At 42.0% G+C, this 21,077-nt stretch overlaps 1 protein-coding gene across 2 annotated transcripts in view; it reads left to right on the forward strand.

The window, feature by feature from the left end:
• Positions 1-9,318: 9,318 nt before the first annotated feature.
• LOC123972283 (AT-rich interactive domain-containing protein 1B-like) overlaps positions 9,319-21,077 on the forward strand; it is a 41,958-nt gene continuing 30,199 nt past the window's right edge. For both annotated transcript variants that reach the window (XM_046051661.1, XM_046051662.1), the window contains exons 1-2: positions 9,319-9,402; positions 13,596-13,775. In XM_046051661.1, the coding sequence (XP_045907617.1) occupies positions 9,324-9,402; positions 13,596-13,775 (259 nt within the window). In that variant the 5' untranslated portion in view covers positions 9,319-9,323. The remainder of the gene's footprint in view (positions 9,403-13,595; positions 13,776-21,077) is intronic.

Below are 21,077 nucleotides of genomic sequence, written 5' to 3' on the forward strand. Positions count from 1 at the left end.
TGTCAGCCTTAGTATGGCTGTACCCAAAAATGAGCCGAAGACATATCCATTACCACACTGAACCTGATACATACTAAATCCAACTTCACACAAACAGAGCACAGGAACTCAGTTGTCATCAGCTTGGATCACTGTTGCTGATAGGATGGAGCTGATAAGGTGAAGAGATGTACACGCAGCACATGTCTGCTGCTGCGTGAGGTAATATCTAGCTACCAGGAACCCATTATCCTCCAGTGCCACCATATTCAAGAACTGCAACCTACCTGGAGTGTCCAGAAGTACACGGTGCCAAGTGCTCAGACACATGGCCAAGGTTAAGAAGGACCACAACTGAATAAGATTCACAAGTTGAAGCAACAAGATTGGGCAAAGAAATACCTGAAGACAGATTTTTGAAAGGTTTTATGGACAGATGAAATGAGAATAACTCAGGGCACCACTCTGACTCAGGCGCCAGCAAGGTGGAGGAGGGGTTCTGATATGGGCTGCTATCATTGAGGATTAGATAGTTCGACTTTTTTGGGTTGAAAATGGACTGAAACTCAACTCCCAAAATACTGCCAGTTTCTAGAAGATACTTTCTTCAACCAGTGGTACAGGAAGAAGTCCTCAGCATTCAAGAAGGCCATGATCCTTATGCAGGACAAAGCTCTATCAGATGCCAAAATAATGACCTGGCCTTCTTCCTCTCCTGACTCCCTTATCAAACGTCAGACTTATAGTCAGGTAAGACAATACACCTCTTAGAACACTATTTGGGAGACTGTGGTTGCTGCTTCAGCAAAAGTTGATCGTAAAAAGATCAAAAAAGTGACTCTAGGGATGGACGGGTCATGGCAGTTATTAAAAAACAGGCAGCTATGTTGGCCACTAAATATACTTTTCCTTAGATTAACATTCAGGTTTGAGGTTCAATTACATTTTGGATTGACTGAGAGCATCATGTTTGTTCAACAATATAATGAATCCTAAGGAATACAAATTGCCTAATAATTGTGCACGCAGTGTGCAATATATTAGCTTATTAGGTGAGATAGATTATTAAATAAAACTTTGGGATTTGCCATTCATAGATAGCAAGAAGGGTTGGTTGCTCTTATCACTAAAGTGATAGTATTAACAAAACAAATTTTCCACAATCAAGCTTATTTTGAAATAATTGACTATTTAACCACTTAGAAAATAAGTAGTACCATGGCAATGTGTCTGTTTGTTTTAGACTGGAAGGCTGTAACAGAGACAAAGTAAACTAGATTTGGACTGTCTGTATTTAAGCCTGTTTTCAGATCTAGCCCGTACACAGAGCCCATCTCTCTGTGTGTGCCTGTGGATACACATTTGTGTATGCATGCCTGCCTTGCTTTGAGGGCCAAACTGCAGCACTTTTCCACATTGTGCAGCCACTAATTGACACAGAGCACATCCACACTCCTCCATGGCCCAGCTCGCTCTGTCTGCTGCAGAAAATCACAAATACTCATCTCTACTATTTTTCTCTCTCTCTGTCTCTCCTTCTTCTCTCTCCACCAAGGTCCTCTGAGGTCCAGTTAACAGTGCCCCCCCCCACCCCCCCCCCCCCCACCCCCCGCCTCTCTCCTCTCCTCCCTCCTCCGTCTCTCCTCACCCCTCCAAGTTTTTATTTTCCTTTAAAGAGGTGATTGGAGCTCGCGGGCGACTTTAAACTGCATATCTGTGCTTCGCTTCAAGTGCTTCCAGGGACCAGAAAAGGACAGAGAGGTCAGGGCGAGTGGAGGAGGGAGAGGGGAAGGAGGGATAGATAGAGGGTGGGAGACAGAGAGGGTGAGAAGGCCAGGCCTGTCCAGTTAGTTAGCTTAAGGGTCCTTCCCAATGAATCTCCTCCAACCCGCTTTACATCCGCTCTTCTCCTTTACATCGTCCCCTAGCCTAGCCTGCGGATTGCATTCAGTTTTTCATTACAGAAAACATGTTTCTCTCTCTAATTATGATTATTATGATAATGAGAACCACAGATGGAAAACAGATGGTCTTTTTCCACACTGAGATCAAAGGTCAAACACAGAAGCCTGGAAGGAATGAGAGTGATGACCTCAGATCAGGACTGCATGCACAAAGGTGGTCATCAGTAAACGACTTCCTGACAAGAGAGAAAAACAAGTTTACCAGCTGCAAATATGGACCAGAAAAGACGCTGTAGGGATGTTCAACCAAAACTTATATTTTTCCTCTGTTAGTGGTGAAAGTTATTACAAGAAAGCAGTGGAAGAGGGTGGGGGGAGTTTGTATGCGAGTGTGTTTTCTAGTCACACCACTCCCTAAGAGGCTGCGTGGTGGGAACACTGCCTCTGGCTGTCCCTGTCCCTCTCTCTTTCTCTCATTATTTTTATCGTGCTCGCTTTCGCTTATGTTCCCTCTTGTGTCTCACGTTCCCTCATCCCCACCCTTTCCTCCCCATCGCTGTTTGTCTCTGCTGCTTTTCTTCGCTCAGAGCGTTGCTGCGGTACAGGCCTCCCACAGAGGAACAAGGCTGAATTTTCCATCCACATTTCTGCCTCTGTTCCTCCCTCTTATTTCTCCTCATCTCTCCTCCAGCTCTCCACTTCTGTCCTTTTTTTTTCTCACTCCTTCATCCCCATCCACACATCAACCCCCACTCCCACAGGCTTCTGTCTTTCCTCGTCCTGATGGCTGCTTGCGTTCGAAGTGAAACAGCAAAATGCCCTCCCCGCAGGCATTATATTCACAAAGCACACCGTTGGCCCATAAAAAAAAGAAGAAAATATGGCACGGGCTTGCTGCGTTAGCCGTTTAGAGAAATCCCATTCTAACACTGTCCGACTGGAAAACCCTAACCAAACCCTAACAGTGAGCAATTATTTTCCCTCCCCAACACCTATTTTCTTGCTTTCTCTCACTCCTTCGCTCTCTCCCCCGCATTCCCCTCACTGTTTTTTAGCTTAAGCTGCAGTTTTGCTTTACTTACAGTTGCTACTCAGCATTGGAAGTAATGAGGATCTTGGGAGAGCGCTCGTTTTGCGAGCCACTGCAGGCCCGTGCTCGTACCCTACAGGGAGAGTTAACTGGCATTAGCCCCCGGCTTGGAGAGGCATTGACTCGCACCCATTGAGATCTAAACCACCATTATTGGAGCCCGCTGTTTATCTGCCTCTTTCCCCTAAAGACACGGCAAGTAGGGGATATTACCTTGGTGTGTGTGTGTTTGTTGGATTGGTGGAGGTGTGTGTGCATTTACAGCCTAAGGGTTGTATTAAGAGATGGTGCTGAAGCAGCCCTTTCACTGTATTCTACACCAGTCTATTAGTGCTCACGCCGTTACCTCACTTTAGCAAAAATGGCCCCTGCTGCTCCAGGGGGTCTGTATTTGTGAGAAACAGTTAGGGAGTGTATGTGTGTGTGTGTGTGTGTGTGAGTGTGAGTGTGTGTGTGTGTGTGTGTGTGTGTGTGTGTGTGTATAGTGCAGGCAACGCTCTGTCTTGGTGTACACATATATCCGCACACCCTTGCAAGCATGTACACTCATGTCTGCCAATGCACACCCGTACCTTCCTTTCATCTGCAGTTAATAAAAGTCTTTTCATTGACTGTCAAGTTGACTTTTCTTCATTGGCATTACACACACACACACACACACACACACACACACACACACACACACACACACACAGTAGCTTCTAAGCTTAATATTACCAGGGCCCTGAAACAAAACAGAAATATGGCCACAAGTACTCTCCCTCGGCTTTGAACTTCCCCAGCATTTGCGTTTGAAACCCTGATGAAAAAAAGCTTCAAAGACCACACTCCCTCTCTTCAAAGGAGACTCAGGGTTGCCTCGACAGTCCTTGCGGAAGAGAAATTTAAAATGTGTCTTGGGTTTTTAGCGAGGAGCATTATCTCCAAAAACGCAATGAACTCCCATTACTTTTGGCACTGCTGCCTTGTATCATGAGGAAAGAGTAGAAAATGGATGTGCTCGCTAAGTGCGTTTTTACAAAGAGGAAATAACAGTTATTTGACTCTTCAGCTGCATTCCAAAAGAGCATCCTCGTTCTAGATATTGTCCTGTTTGCTCTTGGTCTTCATGCAGCAGGTCCCTGTTCATCTTTAGCCTATTCAATTGAATTTAATTCAATTTTATTTATATATTGCACAAATTCATAACACAAGTTTTCTCATTGTATTTTTCATATAGAGCAGCCCTAGACCTTAATCTTTGTTACATTATTTACAGAGACCCAAGAATCCCCGCAATGAGCTAGCAAATGGCAGCAATGGCATGGAAAAATTCCTTTTTAACAGGTGGAAACCTTGAGCAGAATCTAGACTGAGGGTGAGCGGCCAACTGCCTCGACCGAAGGTCAGTGTTAAGAACAAACATTTGCACAGGTACGCTCTCATGATTGAGTCGTGTTTGAAGACCTGCCCCCAAAAACCACAGATTATTCAGGTACTGCATTTGATTCTTTGAGAAGAAAAACACAACAACACAAGTTAGAAAGTACACAGTTAATTAAAAATAAAAGCACCTTGCTTCCTAAACGCTGTTCCTATTAAAACTGTGTATCAGGGATTTTTTTAATGCACTCATTTTGTGTGTTTGTATATGTTTATATTGTTTGTATATATGTTTGTGCTCAGCTGGGTGCTTCTGGAGGTGTAAATTGCAGACAGTGAATAAAGATGCAGGCTGAGGGACAGCAAGAAATTACCATGCCTCTGATTGCCACATGTGCTAATTGTGATATAGAGCACCTATGGGAACCCTAGCACACACAAAGAGATCCAAACACTGAAACAAAGACACAGTCAAACGCATACACATGACAACATACCTAGTAAAAGTCTAAAAGGCACAAAAAGGGGCGCAAAGTGTGATCACAAATATTTAAACAAAGTCCCTGCTACACTTTAAAAGCACTCAAACTTACAGAAAATATCCAAAAACTTAAACAGATCAAATGTAGACAAACATAATTTCTTTTTTTTTTATTTACAAAAAGAAACACTCAAAAATGCACATATACTTGCATGCATGTACACAGAATATTACATATTGTGCATAGTTACAGCCAGACTAACTTACAAATGGATCAACACCTATATTTAATCAACCACTATTCAAAAGGAGATGACCTGGATGGTGGAAGGTTTTCCTTACTATTTATTTGTTATTTTTTGTTTTTGTTATTTTTATTCATAGCCAGCTAGTTTTTTTTTCCTGTGGACAGGGAAAGATCTACAGTCAGCCTCCTGCTGACATTTAGCTCTCCCCTTTCTCTCTCTCAGCGGTATGCGGAGAAGAACTGCACGTCAAAGATTCAGCATATGAATTATTAATGGTACGGATTAAACGTGCCAGGACTTACTGTGGAGTTTGTTTTATTTGGACGTAATTATTTAATGGCACCTTGTTAAAAATGATCGTGAGGACAGGAGAGGAGAGAGAAAGGGAAGGGGAGAAAATTTGAGGAGAGGTTTTGTTTGGACAGTAATTGGTAGTGAAATTATTACAAAGTGCTCCAAGCTTCAGTCGTTCATTGCAGAGAAAGAGGGGTGAGGCCTTGTCAGACTCAACTATACTACTACTCCTCGTCTGTTTTTCAATTTCCTCTTTCTCAAAAAGGATCTCTGTTTCTTGTCGTTCATCCTTTTCTCCCTTATTTTCTCTCTCTCTCTCACACACACTCACACATTTGTTTGGCTTTACATTAATCTCATCTCTGGTGACAATTTACATGGGTATGTAGAGAGAGTAGTGGAGCATGGAGGGCACTGTTCCCTATTTGTACGTTCATAGTGGCATGTACTCACACACGCAAACACACACACACACACACACACACACACAGTACAAGCTGCTGCCACCACCACTCTGCCATCCAAACAAACAGAGTCTGACAGCATAGCTGGTGCCTGGCATGCATCCCTGCACACACAAAAACACACACATACACACACAGAGGCCAGCCTTTATCATAGGGTCGACTTCCATACCCCTCCACCCATCTAAACCTGTGCTGCAGCTAAAGCCGTCCCTCTGCTAACAAGTGGCCATGACCCCTCTACTAGAGGCTTTAGGCTCCTTCGAGTCAGACACATAAATGGTACAATGAAGTGTCAATATACACACTGAAGCAGAAAGGAGCACACACACGAGAGTGCACATGCAGATTGGAGGAAGCACTTTTCTACACACTTCTGCACACACATACAGTACATACAGTGATGGAAAGTACCTAAGTAAATTTAATTAAAGTTCTGTACATAGGTATAATTTGAGTTACGTATACTTGAGTATTTCCATTATTACTAACTACTTAATACTGCACTACATTTCAGAGAGAAGTTTTTACGTTTTTGAATGTTTTTGAGTTATAGTTACTTTGCAAATTTAGATTCATATAAAAGCATGTGCTCATCTTAGAACACATACTGCTTACTACAGTAACGTTACTTACTGTGATCTAACTGGGCATGGATTAGTTCAACATCAAACTAATAAAAATAATACTGTAACCTTGCAGTGGGAGTTTACCAGAGTTTCCAGGATTTTGTGTGAAGCTGTCTCCGGTGTGTCGATCTCTGCACGCGCACACGCTTGGAAAGTTTGTGGTTGCAATCTGAAAATTGCTAAAGTCCACTGAAAACTACAGCAATACTACCTTTAATTATAATCCAATTAAAACACACACACACACACATATATATATATATATATATATATACATAAACCTATATTTAATGTTAAAATATGGAATAATGTACACATTATATATATATATGTGTGTGTGTGTGTGTGTGTGTGTGTATAATAAACATTAAAAATCAATGGGCCATTATGCATAATGTGTACATTATTCCATATTTTTACATTAAATATAAGTTTATGTCCGGCACCTTGTCACCAACGCAAATTCCTTGTACGTGTAATTCCTTCTACTTGGCAACTTTGTACACCTTTCCTGCTACTGCTTGAGTAGTTTTACATTTTTTACTTTACATTTTGGCATTGCTACTTTTACTTAAGTAAGGAAAAACTTCTGTCACCACTGTACATACGCACTTATAACAATGTAGCTAGTTTGTAGAGTTTCCTTAGTTTACGCACACTGACGTTTCCCCTTCCCTCCCGCCACATGGTGACAGACTAACTAATCGTGTATTCCCTCTTTGAAGCAGCACCGCTGGATCTATTCATGTGTAAGGCAGGGGGTCTGTATGTGTGTGTGTGTGTATTGTGTGAATATTTCAGTAGATATCCTATGTGCCTTTGTTTATGTACACTTGTTTGTCCAATTACTTTTACGTCTGTGTGTTTGTGTGTGTGTGTGTGTGTGTGTGTGTGTGTGTGTGTGTGTGTGTGTGTGTGTAGGCGGCCAAGTGTATGGAAATGTTGTTTATGCAGTTTTATGCAAAGCAATTATGTTGACTTAATTGGGTTTGTTTATGTGGAGAGTGTGCCACCTCCAGCCATGTATTAGTGCTACCGTGGACTGACACATCACACACACACACAAACACACACCTGCACGCACACTTCTCGAAACAGCACACTTTCTACTGTGTGATTGAATAATGTGAAGTGTTTCCCTTATAATAAGGGCTTTATATTCACTGTGAGTTTTAAGGACAACTTCACTTCATAATTTATCATCCTGAGAAAATTATTACTTTTGGCACATTTCTATAGAGGCAAGCCAAATCATATACCGTAATTGTAAAAATATGTACTGACGATGATCATCACTAAAGGTGTGCAGTTGAACCGTGTCAACATTTCTCATATGTTGCATGTCACTTTATTTAAGCACTGAATCTTTCACGTCATCCACAGCAAAGGACAACCAGTGCAGTTTGAAAACACCAAACCACTTTCCCTGTTGTCTTGCCCTCTCCTCATTGTCTCAGGTCTGAATCCAAAGATAAAAGGTTAATTTGCCATCTCTCTCCTTCCTCTGGGCCAAATCAATCCGCCATTGTCTCTGTCTGCCATTGTCCTAATCAGACCCTCAACTCACTATTGGATTTCAATGGAACAGGCGCAGCCCAAAGACCCACACAAGCGCCTAATCAATAATCCTCAAATGGCTCAGGTTTTCTATAGGGGAACACTCTGGTTTTAATGCTTACTCAAGGAAGTGGCACAGAGATCTATGACTTGATATGTCCTCGTGAAGTTAATTTGTCATTATGCTAATAGTGAATCACAAACAACTTCGTGATAGTGATTGCGCTGATTTCTCAGTGTGTCTGTAACCCCTAAAATCCATCTACTCCAGCTACGGCACATTATGGCTGCGCCGCGGTTGCCGGAGCTAATCGGAGCTAAGACATTATAGTCAATGCTTGTGAGTCCACCAGATGCGGCTGCAGCGCGTCCCAGAAGCGGTGAATAGGTAGCAGGTCTATTTTTGATGCAAGCCGCATCAAGCAGCACAGAGCAGATTGAACCAGGCAGGAAGTCAGACACCGAACGGCATAGAGAATCTGGTCAACACCCTGTGGCGACTCTCGATCGTAAAACAACAATGAACACAGTTAAAACGGACACAATAGGAAATTATTTAACTACGTAGCCTTCACAATCATAGTAGAAGCACAAAATGCAAACACCGATTACCAAATCAACAAAATCTAAACATGTCAGCAAAATCAAGCAGGCAAAACGCTCTGATTCTGAGATGCTCCTTGTGGAGACAGGGTCACATAGAGCTGTGAGAAAGGTATTAGAAGCACAAAAAGGGCAATTTAAGAACAAGTAAATAATGTGGGGCACGCTGCACGCTCCGCTGCTGAAACGCTTCTGAGACGCTTCCAGTGGACTTTGAAGGACGCATTAAAACCGTGGAGCAGCTCTAATATACCGTGGCCAGAGTCAGTGGATTCCTGGCGTAAAGGCTAAATTTGGCATCAAAACCTTTGACATTATTGCTTAAATCAAACCTTTCGCTTAATACTGATTTCTCATTGTTTTTCAGTCAAACAGAAAACCTTTTTGAACCAGATAACTTCTGGGCCATTGAAAAGAAATGCAGAGAGAAAGACACAAGTGGTCCTTCAGTGTTTTTTTGTTACAACAGTTCCTGCAGTTTCCTTCAAGGTTAAAGCAAGACAGATGGGTAGCAAGTATAAATCCATTTTCTCTTGACCTCGCTTTCATACAAAGACGTAAATTCAGTTCATGCAAAACGTTTTCTTTTAACGTGACAGCTTTTGTTACAAAGACCCGGTTGAACCAGGCTGAAATTTGTCAAGTCAATGCAGTATAAAGTGGATGTCTGAATCTTCATGTCCGGGCTTTATGTTGTTCTGCAGGTTCCACTATGGCCACGCAGAACTCTGGAAATGGACCAGATGGAGCCCACCCGCCAATCACCTGCTCACCTATGGCTCAGGAGAGAGGTATGTGTGTGAGCCACTGGCCAGCACTTGGTGTTTGGCCGTGTCTGGCGGGAGAATAAATAATAACTGTATTTATATAGAACAGACAAAGCAAAGCAAATGCAGGATAGTAAATAATACAGAATCGTGAAGTGGTTTGCTGTGTGTGTATGTTCATATGTATGTTAATGGTATATTTATTTTAGTGACATTTTGTGACTAGCACACATGTTGTTAGAAGACCTAATACATACAATGTAATCTCTATATGTGTGCAACATAAATAGTTTCCATAAAAAACTAACATTAAAAGACGCTGTATGCTTACAAAGTCAAACTTGTCCGAAATGGAAACAAATTGTTTCTTTACATCCCATAACAGAAAGGGGTGCATGAAGAGTAGAAAAACAGAAATGGTATGTTAGCTCAGAGAAAAGCACCAACAGTTGGAGCACAAGACATTAGCACAAATATGTAAACAAAGAGTATAGTTAGTTAGGTTTACTGCAGGTTTTCTGCTGTTTCAAAACAAGTTTGTTCAGCAAGTACACCACCCGCTTTACACCAGTATGTTCTTAAAACAAACTTTTAAACCCATGCTGACTCAAATGAAAGTTGTTGTAGTTTAGGCTGAGCAGGTGCTCTAACACAAACACACACCGACACAAGAATTTAGCATTTGGCTTCAATTGCTGGCCAGGTCATGGGAAAGTCGTGGTTTGGTAAATATGTAACAGTAAACATTCAGTTAACTTATCCTGGACTTTGTTCAAGTCAGAGTGTGTGTTCGTTTGATAGAGCCACTTCAGCTTTGGCCACAACTTGTTGCCAAAGGCTTGTAACATGAATGCTAACCCACAGGCCACATGTTCCCACCGTACGGGAAATTGTTTCCAGCAATTATGGCCACTTCTCGAGTATTACTAAAAAACAGCAAAATTGCTAATTTAAAAAAAAACACATACACACAACAATGCAAAAAACCTGAAAGACTGCAATATAACCTTAATGGAATGACTGTGATGCTCCCTCTCTACCCACTGAAGAGCAGTTAACATCAGAGAGAGACAGAGGGAGTGGATGGATGAAGGCAGAGAGAGAGAGAGAGAGAGAGAGAGAGAGAGGCACTGTAAAAGGTTATTTCCTAACATGATGAAATCAAGCTGGAGATTTAACGCTGCCCTCTAATGCCTGTAAACCTCGAGCCCTCCCCAGCCCAGTCCAGGAAAACACAGCGCTGGTTAACAGGGCTGGCTGTTGTTTTCGCTGTTTTTCTAGCTAGGATTAACCCCACCACACACACACACGCACACACACACACACCTGCACACACACACACACACACACCCCACTTTGCTCAAGTGCCTGCCTTCCTAAGAGCCTCTCTCCACTCTTCATTTCCATAAATCCGCTGAATGTCCCTTTTTTCCCCCCACCGCCTGTCACGTGCTTTGCTGGATGCCTGTTGTTGTTGTCCGGCAAAGAGCTTCACTCGCTTTGCCAGAAAGAGAAGAAGGTTTATGTGTGTGTGTGTGTGTGTGTGATTATGTGTGTGCGGAGAGGGAGAGGGAACGAAGCACAGAGAGAGAGAGAAATCCTTGAATGTGTTATTTGCTTTTAGCACTGTCTGCACAATGTTCCTCTCCCCATCCATTTTCCAGGCAATTTAAAGTGCGATATTACACACTGTAATTTTTTTCTCCTCCTCTCCAGAATCCCCTTACCCTAATGGAAGCAAAACATTACAATAATGTCCTCGCTCCTTAAACCTAGCACTCGCAGCCTAAGCACTTTCAGGCCCCAATCGCTCTTTCCCTCCATTGCTCTGTCTTTTCCTCCCACACACACTTTCTTTTTCACTGCCTCTCTCTGTCTTGGCCTCCATCTCTTTCCCACACACACAAACACACACACATACTGTAAAGCAGTTGTGATGAACTCAAATATCTAACACAGTCTGGGAACTCCTTAGGAGCTTAGGCCGAAGTTACTAAGACTACTACTCTACCTCCTGCCTATCTGCTAGGTTGTCAGGTTTGCTCAAGGATTTACACAATGCAGTTGTGCACTGAGGTGGGCAAGAATGAATACCTAACCCCGCTAGGTAGTCACTCTCCCTTGTCGGGGTGCCTGGGTGGGGGTCAGTATGTGTTCGAGGTCTTTCTCCTCCTAAAGGTTATTAGTTTCTGATAGAGAATTAAAGGACAGGAAGAAAACTTCTATCATTTACATCATAAACATCTTTAATGCTAGTAGTCCCTGTCTTGAGGTATAACAATTAGCACTTCTTGCATTTAGAAGTCAAAAATGATCAAAATAACCTACTTGCTATTTATATTTCACTACATCCAACAACCTAAACTTTCTAAAAAATAAAACAAAATCAGTACAAATATCAAGAGCATCTCAGTATTACTTCTCCTTTCAGTGGAGCTGTGGGGAATTTCAAACCTGCTGCATAGCAAGTTGTGTTTAGCTATTAAGGGTGTCACAATTTCAATTCTACATTAAAAATCGATTGAAATGAGCTGTCTATTTCAACCTTCGAAATCAAAGACAAACAGCGTAGCTTACACTGCCGGAGATGACGGGAACAACAGCACAGAAACAAACAACAGAAATCCTCATGCTTCCCTGAAGTCACCAGTGTGGCAACATTATGCCTTCCCTGTGAGTTACAAATAAGTTGTTGACAGAAAAACTTAAGTTTGTAGGCTGTACTACACGTGGGTACCATATGCCATCTCACCGATTTGAAATTCTAACCCTGGTGGCTTTTGCAGGTGAGGAAACTCAAGCTGTTGTTGTAAAGTACCCTTCTGCCATCTAGTGTCTCCTCTTTTTGTTTTTGGGTTTAACAGTTTCTTTCCCTTTGACTGGTGAAATAAGTCATTGTTATTACATTTTAAATAAATTATTTAAATGTGACCATATGGCCATAGTGTGGTGCAAGTATGGCAGTTGAATCACACTTGATACCATCATCATATTAAAGAACATAAATATAAGTTGTCAGGGCATAAAACCAATGATCTGTTGATCTTTACAAGTTAAAACTCGATAGTCTAACAGTGGCATAGCCGTCAGTGCTGAAAAAACATTTAAATCCAATTGAATCGTGGATTTGGAGAATCAACACATGGAGCATTCATTGCTCTCTTTCACCGTTATCTCCTCACACAAATATGAGCATGCATGTATGTGCACACAAGCATAAAAGACATATAGCATTTTTAAACTTTTATCTCCCTCCTCTCTCCTCACATTTTCTCTTAGTCTCAAACAAGGAATTATACAAATGTCAACTTGCACTTTCCAACAAAGTGCAAAGTTTCCCATAACCCCAAACTCACTGAAGAGTCGGTCTGTGCATGCTCATTCAACAAAGCGGATAGCTATCAAAGTTTACAGTCGAGCAGACCCAAACCATTCACACCTAATCTGTAATACTGAATCCCCCCTAACACACACAAATGCACACTCCCACTCATCCTCTCTTTTTCCCTCAATGGCCATCCAGCGACCTTTCCCCATTCGTGGTGGATTGGGAGACCTTTCTGTGGGTTTTAAAAACGAATGGGGCAGCTTGAAAGAGAGAAGCCCAGGCGAGGATCGCTCCAAATGTCACTTTGAATGGTGGAGGCGAGTTTGGGCCTGAGAGGCTTTGACACTTCTATTGACAAGACGGCTTAAAATAACATAGTAGCCATGGTCAAATCATCGGCTTATTCTGTGGCATCATTTTTTCTTTCACAAATACACACACAGACGCGCAGACACGTAGGCTTTTAGAGGTATACATGCATCTTTAAGGCCAGATAGACCTGTGCTTTCACCACTGATAAAGTTCACTAAAAGTTCTGTGGTGTGTGCATTTGTGTGTTGATTTGTGCTCAGGGTTCCTTTTACATGCCAGCCTATCCTTTTTTGTGCATGTTTAGTTTAATAACCGTTACTCAATGATGTGTATCTACGAGTAACAAGAGCCAATGCCAAGGTAAAAGATTAGGGCTTTCGTCAAAAGGAAAGGTCTCTTTACACGAGGAAGCTGAATGGAGATCCCAATTTGTTGAGCTAGAGAATGAACTGCTCAATCCCTCACTCAACATTTGATATCACTGAGCAGGTACTTTCACTACTGGAGAACTCTGTGGGTTTTAGGGATTTATAAGTAAAGTGTTGTCATTGCTTTAATGTCTATTTGTGTATTTCAGGGTTCATGTCCAACATGCAGAGGAACCAGGCTAGCTCCCAGTTTGCTTCTCCTCAGTCCGGACCTCCTATGTCCCCCCACCCTTCCCCTGGGGGTCCATTGTATCCTGGGATGGGTCCATACTCCCAGAGCGGCCCCACAGGCCCTTATGGACCTCAAGGATCACAGTATGGACACCAAGGTTAGAGCCTAAATGAGAATTATAACAAACATTACTTAAACACACTTTAAAACTTGTTTTCATTGGTGCAATAACACTTTAAGGAATAGAAGTTTCTGGAAGATTGGCCCATTAATTAACTTTGAACTGAACCTCATTTTAAACGCCCAACAGAAAGTGGCACACCAAAATTCTTCGGGGCTTGGTGATGAAGTGACTTCTTACAGGACTAGATAGTAAACTACTGTAGTGAGCTAACCGCTAACATGGTAGCAAGTCAGGAACATGCTAGCACTAGTCAGTTCCTGGGCTTCTTGCTGTTTTCTCTATGTGCCATTTGCTCTCTCTCTGTATTTTTGTTGGTCTCTGAGCTAATGAGCTTGCTAACTGTACTATCGACTCCTGTCTCACAACTGTCTGCAAACCAATCCCCTTTTATGGAGACGTTTATACTGCGACACAGGAGGGTTGAATAAAACTGGATGGTTCACCACAGCTAAGCTACAATATCTTCCTCCATTTTGTGGCTGTCTGTTCCCTTTAAGGTCGGCACTGTCAAGACAAATTCACTTCTCTTAGCGATCCCATTCAAATTAATTGATTTTGCTGCAAAATTGTACCCTTTTACATGCAGCTGTGACCAGACTTTAACACTTTATCATAGAGCACTTTCAATAATAATAATAGCATATGAGATTCTTTATTTTAAGTTATACATTCATTTTTGGATTTTTAGAGCACCTGAGCGACCAATCTACTGAAGACACAAAGGCTGGTCTAGCAGTCTAGGTTTGTAACTTGATCAAAAAGTCTGTCCACCTCAAATGTCACTGTATTCCTTTATGCAGGAGTGTCATTATCTTGTGCCTTTAATAAGTAATTGAGTCCTTGGAGCCAGGCTCATTGAAACAACATATAACAGCTCCTGTCACTCTTTGTCAGAAACACAGGATGTCATTTTTAGGCCACGGTTTAAGAAAGACTATTGAAAACCAAAAGTGAGAGAGTTTGATTTCCCACAAGCTATGACTCCTTTCAAACTTTACGATGAATTACTAATTATGAAAACCACTAACAGGCCCTGTGTTGACTTTTACCTGACATCAGATTTGTTGAACAGCTTCTGCTTTCTGACTAGTCTTATTGAAGTGATGAATACTGTGTGTATCATTCATTCAGAAGGGTTATAAAGGAGTTTTGATGACTGACCCCATTTCACAGTCACACTGGGCCTTGACATCAGTGTCACTGGTTTCAAGAGTGTTTGCTAATGAGGAATACAAAAAGACTCGTTTTAAAAGACATATCCATCCTCTGTTGTGTGTTTAACTCTGCCTATCTCTTTCCACAACTCCCATATCCACACGTACACACCAATACAGTCTTTTTTCATCCTGTGTAGTGGGTCCCGCTGCGGGCAATAAAAACTGCGCTTTCTGAGGGTGTGGCTCTCAGAATATTCATGAGACACTTCAACCCTGGACGGACCTCTTGGCCCTCCTCATGATAAGATTATGAGGTAGCTCCAGACTGACAAGGCAGACTGACACGTCGTGGGGTTTATCCACTGAATGATGATGTCCAACCCCTGTCATCAGGCTCTATGTTTTAATTTTAGCCATTCTCAAACATGGTGTAATTGTGGATATGTGTTAAATTCCCTTCAAATACATGTTAGATACCAAAAACCCAATGTAACATTTGCAGTAGGGTATTGTATCCAAATAAGGGCAGTCTCACACTTCACCTAAAGCTAAATCCAGTACCAAAAACCACCATACTTCTGATTGGGACTGCCATGTCTGTAAAGCACACAGTCTCTTCCTCTAAGAAAATATTTATTGGGTCTGACAACTTGAAATTCACCAGTCATTCATGTTTATTGTCTGTCCTGTAGCTACAACAAGATGAATGCACAGAATCGTGTTTTTATCTCACACAAAGAGGGTAACGTACAGTCAATGCGGATAATGCTACTCTGGACAAAATTTCAGCTACAGTTAGCAGTAGTTAGCCGCTAAAGTAACTGCTAACAAAAAGTATAGCTATCTGTCCTTCAAGAAACTCTGTAAATCCCTGAAAGTTGAGGCAGAGCAGCTGGAGGACATCAGAGGGAAAACCAGAAAATAAATGTATTCTCCAAAAAAAATGTATTTCACAGATTCACAACTGTTAAACGTATAAAAACAAAAGTACCTCAAGAGTTTAAATGTATATTGCTTCACATTTTAATGTATATAACTAACAGAATATATCCTACTAGAAAAAAATATCTTGGAAAAAAAAACAAATCACAGATTCCAGGAAATTTTGGAAATAAGTTTGGATCGCTCTCTATAATTAAGCATTCGCCGCTCGCTTGTTTTCTCCAACGTACAACTCCCAGCCATCCAACAAATGTTGACATCTGCTGTTGTACTTCATTTTCTGCCTTTGGCGACACACCAGACGAAACATTATGGTATTTTTTGGTAAATGTGTGTTTTAATGTGTCACCTTGATAAATGTGCCCATCCGTGCGTGTTTTCCCAAAATTGCGGCCTCTCCCTCCCATTTGTTAATGTTGATTAATAGCCCTAATGCATTTGGTATTTGGTCTCCCTTCTCCACCCACTCTTATCTCTTAATGTGACTTTGGCTGGGCTGACAGCCCAGTAAGCAGAGGGAAAAAGAGAAATAAAGTAAGCAGAGAGCGACAGCGAGGCGGACTAGCCTGGAAGAAGCTGGAGGCAGATGAGCGTGAAATCTCACTCTGATGACAGGAGAGATGACAGAAACAGAAAGAACAGCTCAGGCACCCTGTCATATTCAGCATATATATATATACTGTGTGTGTGTGTGTGTGTGTGTGTGTTTGTGTGTGTATGTGTTCATATATATATGTATACTTTCATTCATTGCAACTGACTGTGTATGCTGTTTATGTCCTGCATTAGTGCTCTTTCAGACAGCAGCTTAGCAAGCACATAAAAAGATTGTGAGTAGTGCTGTTAGGATATTGTTTAGAGTTATACTGAGATGTATGTTTCTAATCTTTTGTCAACCCCGTCAGTGTGGGTAAACTATGTGACTGACCAGGACAGTGCTTTGCTGGATGAGGTTGCATTGCATTGTGACAAAAGTTGAACCAGGTTAAACCTTTTTGTTGGACCACCCAGTATTTCTTGCAGAAGCCTTCTGCACCGGTATGTGCACTGGAAATAATGAGAAGACTTGTTTTGTGATACTGTGCTATCCACAGTCTGAACGCAGCCATACCCTGTTAAAAACATAGTAAAACGGCCCTTTAAACTGGTGGCTGGGTGGTTTTCCTCATATTTCCATCCTTTTAAGGACTAGTCGTCTTCATACAAATTGTTCTAATATGCAAAGAGGCACTTTGCGAAAACAAATACGAAAACATTACACCCAATATCTTCAGTATTGGAAACCATTCTTATGGACCAGTTCTTAGTGGGTCCTGTCAGAGGCCTGTGTAGGGTGAACAGGGCAGACAGCTGCTGGTCATTGTTCTTAATGACAGCTCCATCTGCTTCCCATCCCTCTCCGTAGTGCACTAACAAATTAGCCATCTATTAGCGAACACAGAAATGCACTCCAAGTTTCTGAACTCTGCTCTGCTGTTTTTCTTGGCCTGTCTGCCTATACTGGGAGAACCTAATGCTTGGGGCTTTAAATTGGGTTTTTCTGCAATCATGCTTGCCACACACACTGACACTAACTGTTTGTAGCTCACCAAAGAACATAAAAGTTTTCTGGTGTTGTGTAACTTAAAAGGCTGCAGCACTGCTGTTTTATCAGGGGCAAATTACTGCAGCTTGTGTAACCAGCTATATAAGCTCCATCCAACATACAGTTATGGTGATACATGAGACTGCAGCAGGATATGGCCCTTCTACAAACAATACTAAAATATTTAGTAGTTATTTCCAGAGACCTTTGATTAGATGCTTCCTACACTGTAACCAAAGGTTTTCGTCCAGATGGATGTGCAGTCTAACCCTGCCAAAGTTTTTCCCCCCTTTGCTGTTCTCACCATCTAAATAACAGCTCTTACAGTGAGTGGACTGCCCAGGATTTCTAAAAAATATTTAATCTGCTAAATGTTTATGGCTGTCCTTTAAAAGCTCTCTTTATCGTAAGTTAAACTGATGTCACACTGTGTGTTGATATCAGGCTCTCCTCAGGACTCAAATGACTCGAACAGCTGTTTTCAAGACATGCATTTGGACATGATACAGAGCCAGCATGTTGAGAACAGTGGACACACAGACAGACGGGGGAGGAGGATCTCAGGCCATTACAGGAAAGGGATTTGGAGTCTGTCTCAGCTCTGCTCTCTCTCCCACCCATCGCATAGCCCACCCCCCCCCCCCCCCCCCCACCCCCCAGGGGTTAAGCACTCCGCTGGTAATGACCATGCTTCAGACAGCACTTTTAAGCCTTGGTGCCTTGCTGGAGCCACGGTGTAATTCAGCCAAAAAAGCCAGAGCCTGGGGGAGGGAGTCGAGTTTTTCGGAGGAAACTGACAGTGTGTGGACCTTGGAAGCCCCAAGGCGCACCCCAGCCTTGCTTAGGCTTAGACACCCTGCCGGAGAAGGTGCTGAGGTGGCTGGGAAAGGATGTGGGGGCCTCTGGCAAGAGAAGACGATGCAAAAAAACTATCCATCCCAGCGAGTCATACATGTATACAACCTAATACTGAGTCATAAAATATTATGAAGCAAGTGAAGAAATCAAATAAATTTTTGTATGTAAATGGACTGCATTGATAGTTGTGACAGATCAGCCTAATTTTAAGGTATTTTAACTGTTAAAAAACAGATGAAACTGCATCAGAAACGGTGAGAAATTGATTTTCATTAAATGATTGTTATACTTTGTACTACTAAGACACATTAAGTTGCACAAGAATGGAAAAATAGAGGAGTTTGTATTTTATAGCACCATATGATATTTAGGAAATGTAACTCCTGAGTAAGATCCTGAGTACCAGGGTGTCTTGTCTTTTTTGCCTACCACCCCCAACAGAAACTGTCTCCCCTCAACCACTACCACATAAACACAAAAAAGGTAAAAGAGGAAAATGCTGTTATTCATTTCTTTTATTTGTGTTCAGCCACATGTGGACATAGACAGCCTGCCCTGCTCTTGTCCTTGGCAGCTCAGGCATGCAGCCATGTAATCTGTGTTCCACTCCTTATAGATGGAGTGCACAGATCCGGAGGGTGCATTGGTGCACCATCATACCATACTCCACGTAGCCGGGAGAATGACTGCCTCGGCTGTTAGCATTGGACGGTCCAGTCTGCTGAGGAAGCAGTAGACGTTAATCTGTTCGGTCACACTCCAGCTCTCCCGCGGGACTGCAGGGATTAAACCCAGCGCAGGATATAGCGTCCGCCGAATGCGTGACGGTGCCGGGAATTTCCATGTAATTGTGAACGAAGCACCATGAGCTCTCCTTCTGCTTTTCCTCCCCTCCATCGTGCTATAAATACCACCAAGGCTCCCCAAAGGCACCAAGTGCCCAAGAAGCAAGCAGGAAACCAAGACCCAGCCACAAGGACATGAGAAGGGACAAATAAGAAATTACATTCTCCTTGTCCTGTTTTCCTTTTGTCCCTAGTTGATTGGTCTAGAGAAGTATGAGTAGCATACAAAGCAGGTGAAGTAGGTGACACACTTCTGTACATATACTATATGTTGATATTAACATGTGCAGAACAGAAGCTAACACATATTTCAAATTTGTTTTACTGGCCTGTTCAAGCAACAGGAAGTGGAATTTCTGAGCACTTAGATTGTGTTTTTTAAAGTCAGAGTTTGCACAAAAAAGCCAACAACTGCTCACAATAAAGCCACTGTTAGGAAGAAAGAATATATACGCAAAATAGTATTCCCTTCCTTAACAGAAATTAAGTGAAAGATCAAAGTTATTATCATATTATGCAAAATGCGCTTTTTCGTATCCCCGGTGTGTCTAAAGGAAAAACATCCTCTCTCTTTTTCTCTTGCTCAGTCTTTCAGTAAACGTGTGTGCAAACATTACGTACTATAATCAGTGAGGCCTAGTCTTGCTTAGCCATAGCAATGTCCACATATTGTGTAAGCGCTATGCCAGCTAGTTGCTGCTCCTCGGGAGGCTTCCGGGAAGTTGGCCAATCAGAAGAAAGTATGCTTTTAGGGAGGGGGGCCTTAAAGAGACAGGAGCTAAAACGGAGTTTTCAGACAGTGAAAAGAGGTGCTGAAGCAATGAACATTATGAGAAGAGTAATGTGTTTTTTGAACATTAAAGCATGTAAACATTTACTAGTGGAGATGAAAGTATTAACCTGAAAATAAGTATAATATGGGACCTTTAAGAAATTGAGCTTAACTACTCTGACTTGCCCTGCGATGATTTCTACCTATATCTATACCATACATCAGTCATTTTTGATGACATAATGTGGCTAAGTTGCCAATGCCATGACTTCCGTTAAATATAACACCACATGGAGAAGTATTGGGGGTTTTTTTGTTTTTTTTCTTGATAAATTAGACTACATTTGCAAACAACAATACTAAAGATTCTGCTAATTTATGTTATATTTGTTGCAATTGTAATTTAAACATGATGCATACAGTATGTTCTATAGTTATTTGAATTTTGTCGTTTGCCTCCACGAAGGATCCAACTTCCCTATCTAATGCAGTCGGAGTGGTATTCCAAAGCTTTAGAAGGCATGAATGACTCAAGAAAACACCTAGAATTTCAGGGTTGAGCTCTCAGTCATTTTAAAAAGTGGGTTAGTACGCTATCTGTCCTTGAAGAAGCGCTCTGGCGCAGCACCAATCCTTTAGGAGGTGAATCATTCTTGTCAGGACGGAGGAAGACTCTCATAGGAAAGCTTAGCATTAACCCAGTCCCACAGCTACTCTGTCTTTCCTTTGTCAGCTGAGGCAAACATAGCCCACAACCAGAACATTTTGAATGGTAGTACATCAAGACTGATAAGTTCTCTCGATGCAGCGTGTCGACTTAATGACACATTTTTCAACACAAACCTCTTCAGTTAGATTTGGCTTAGCCCCCACAGTTGAATACAGTCTCATGGAAATTTCCCGACACTCACTCCCACTTTTGGAACTTTTTGCCCGTCTGCCAAAATAGGGGGAAAAATGCAGATTGTCCAAATGGGACTGTGTGATATCAACAACTCCCCGGGAGGTGTGCTGGATCCTCAGTCTGTCACAAGGGCCAAAAACCACAAAGTGTCCGCCCAGGCTATTGAGAATGTATGGCAGGCAGCCATGACATGGGGGCTCAACAGCTGTCCA

The sequence above is a fragment of the Micropterus dolomieu genome, linkage group LG06 (genome assembly GCF_021292245.1).
Source record: "Micropterus dolomieu isolate WLL.071019.BEF.003 ecotype Adirondacks linkage group LG06, ASM2129224v1, whole genome shotgun sequence".
NCBI classification, from domain to species: Eukaryota; Metazoa; Chordata; class Actinopteri; order Centrarchiformes; family Centrarchidae; genus Micropterus; species Micropterus dolomieu.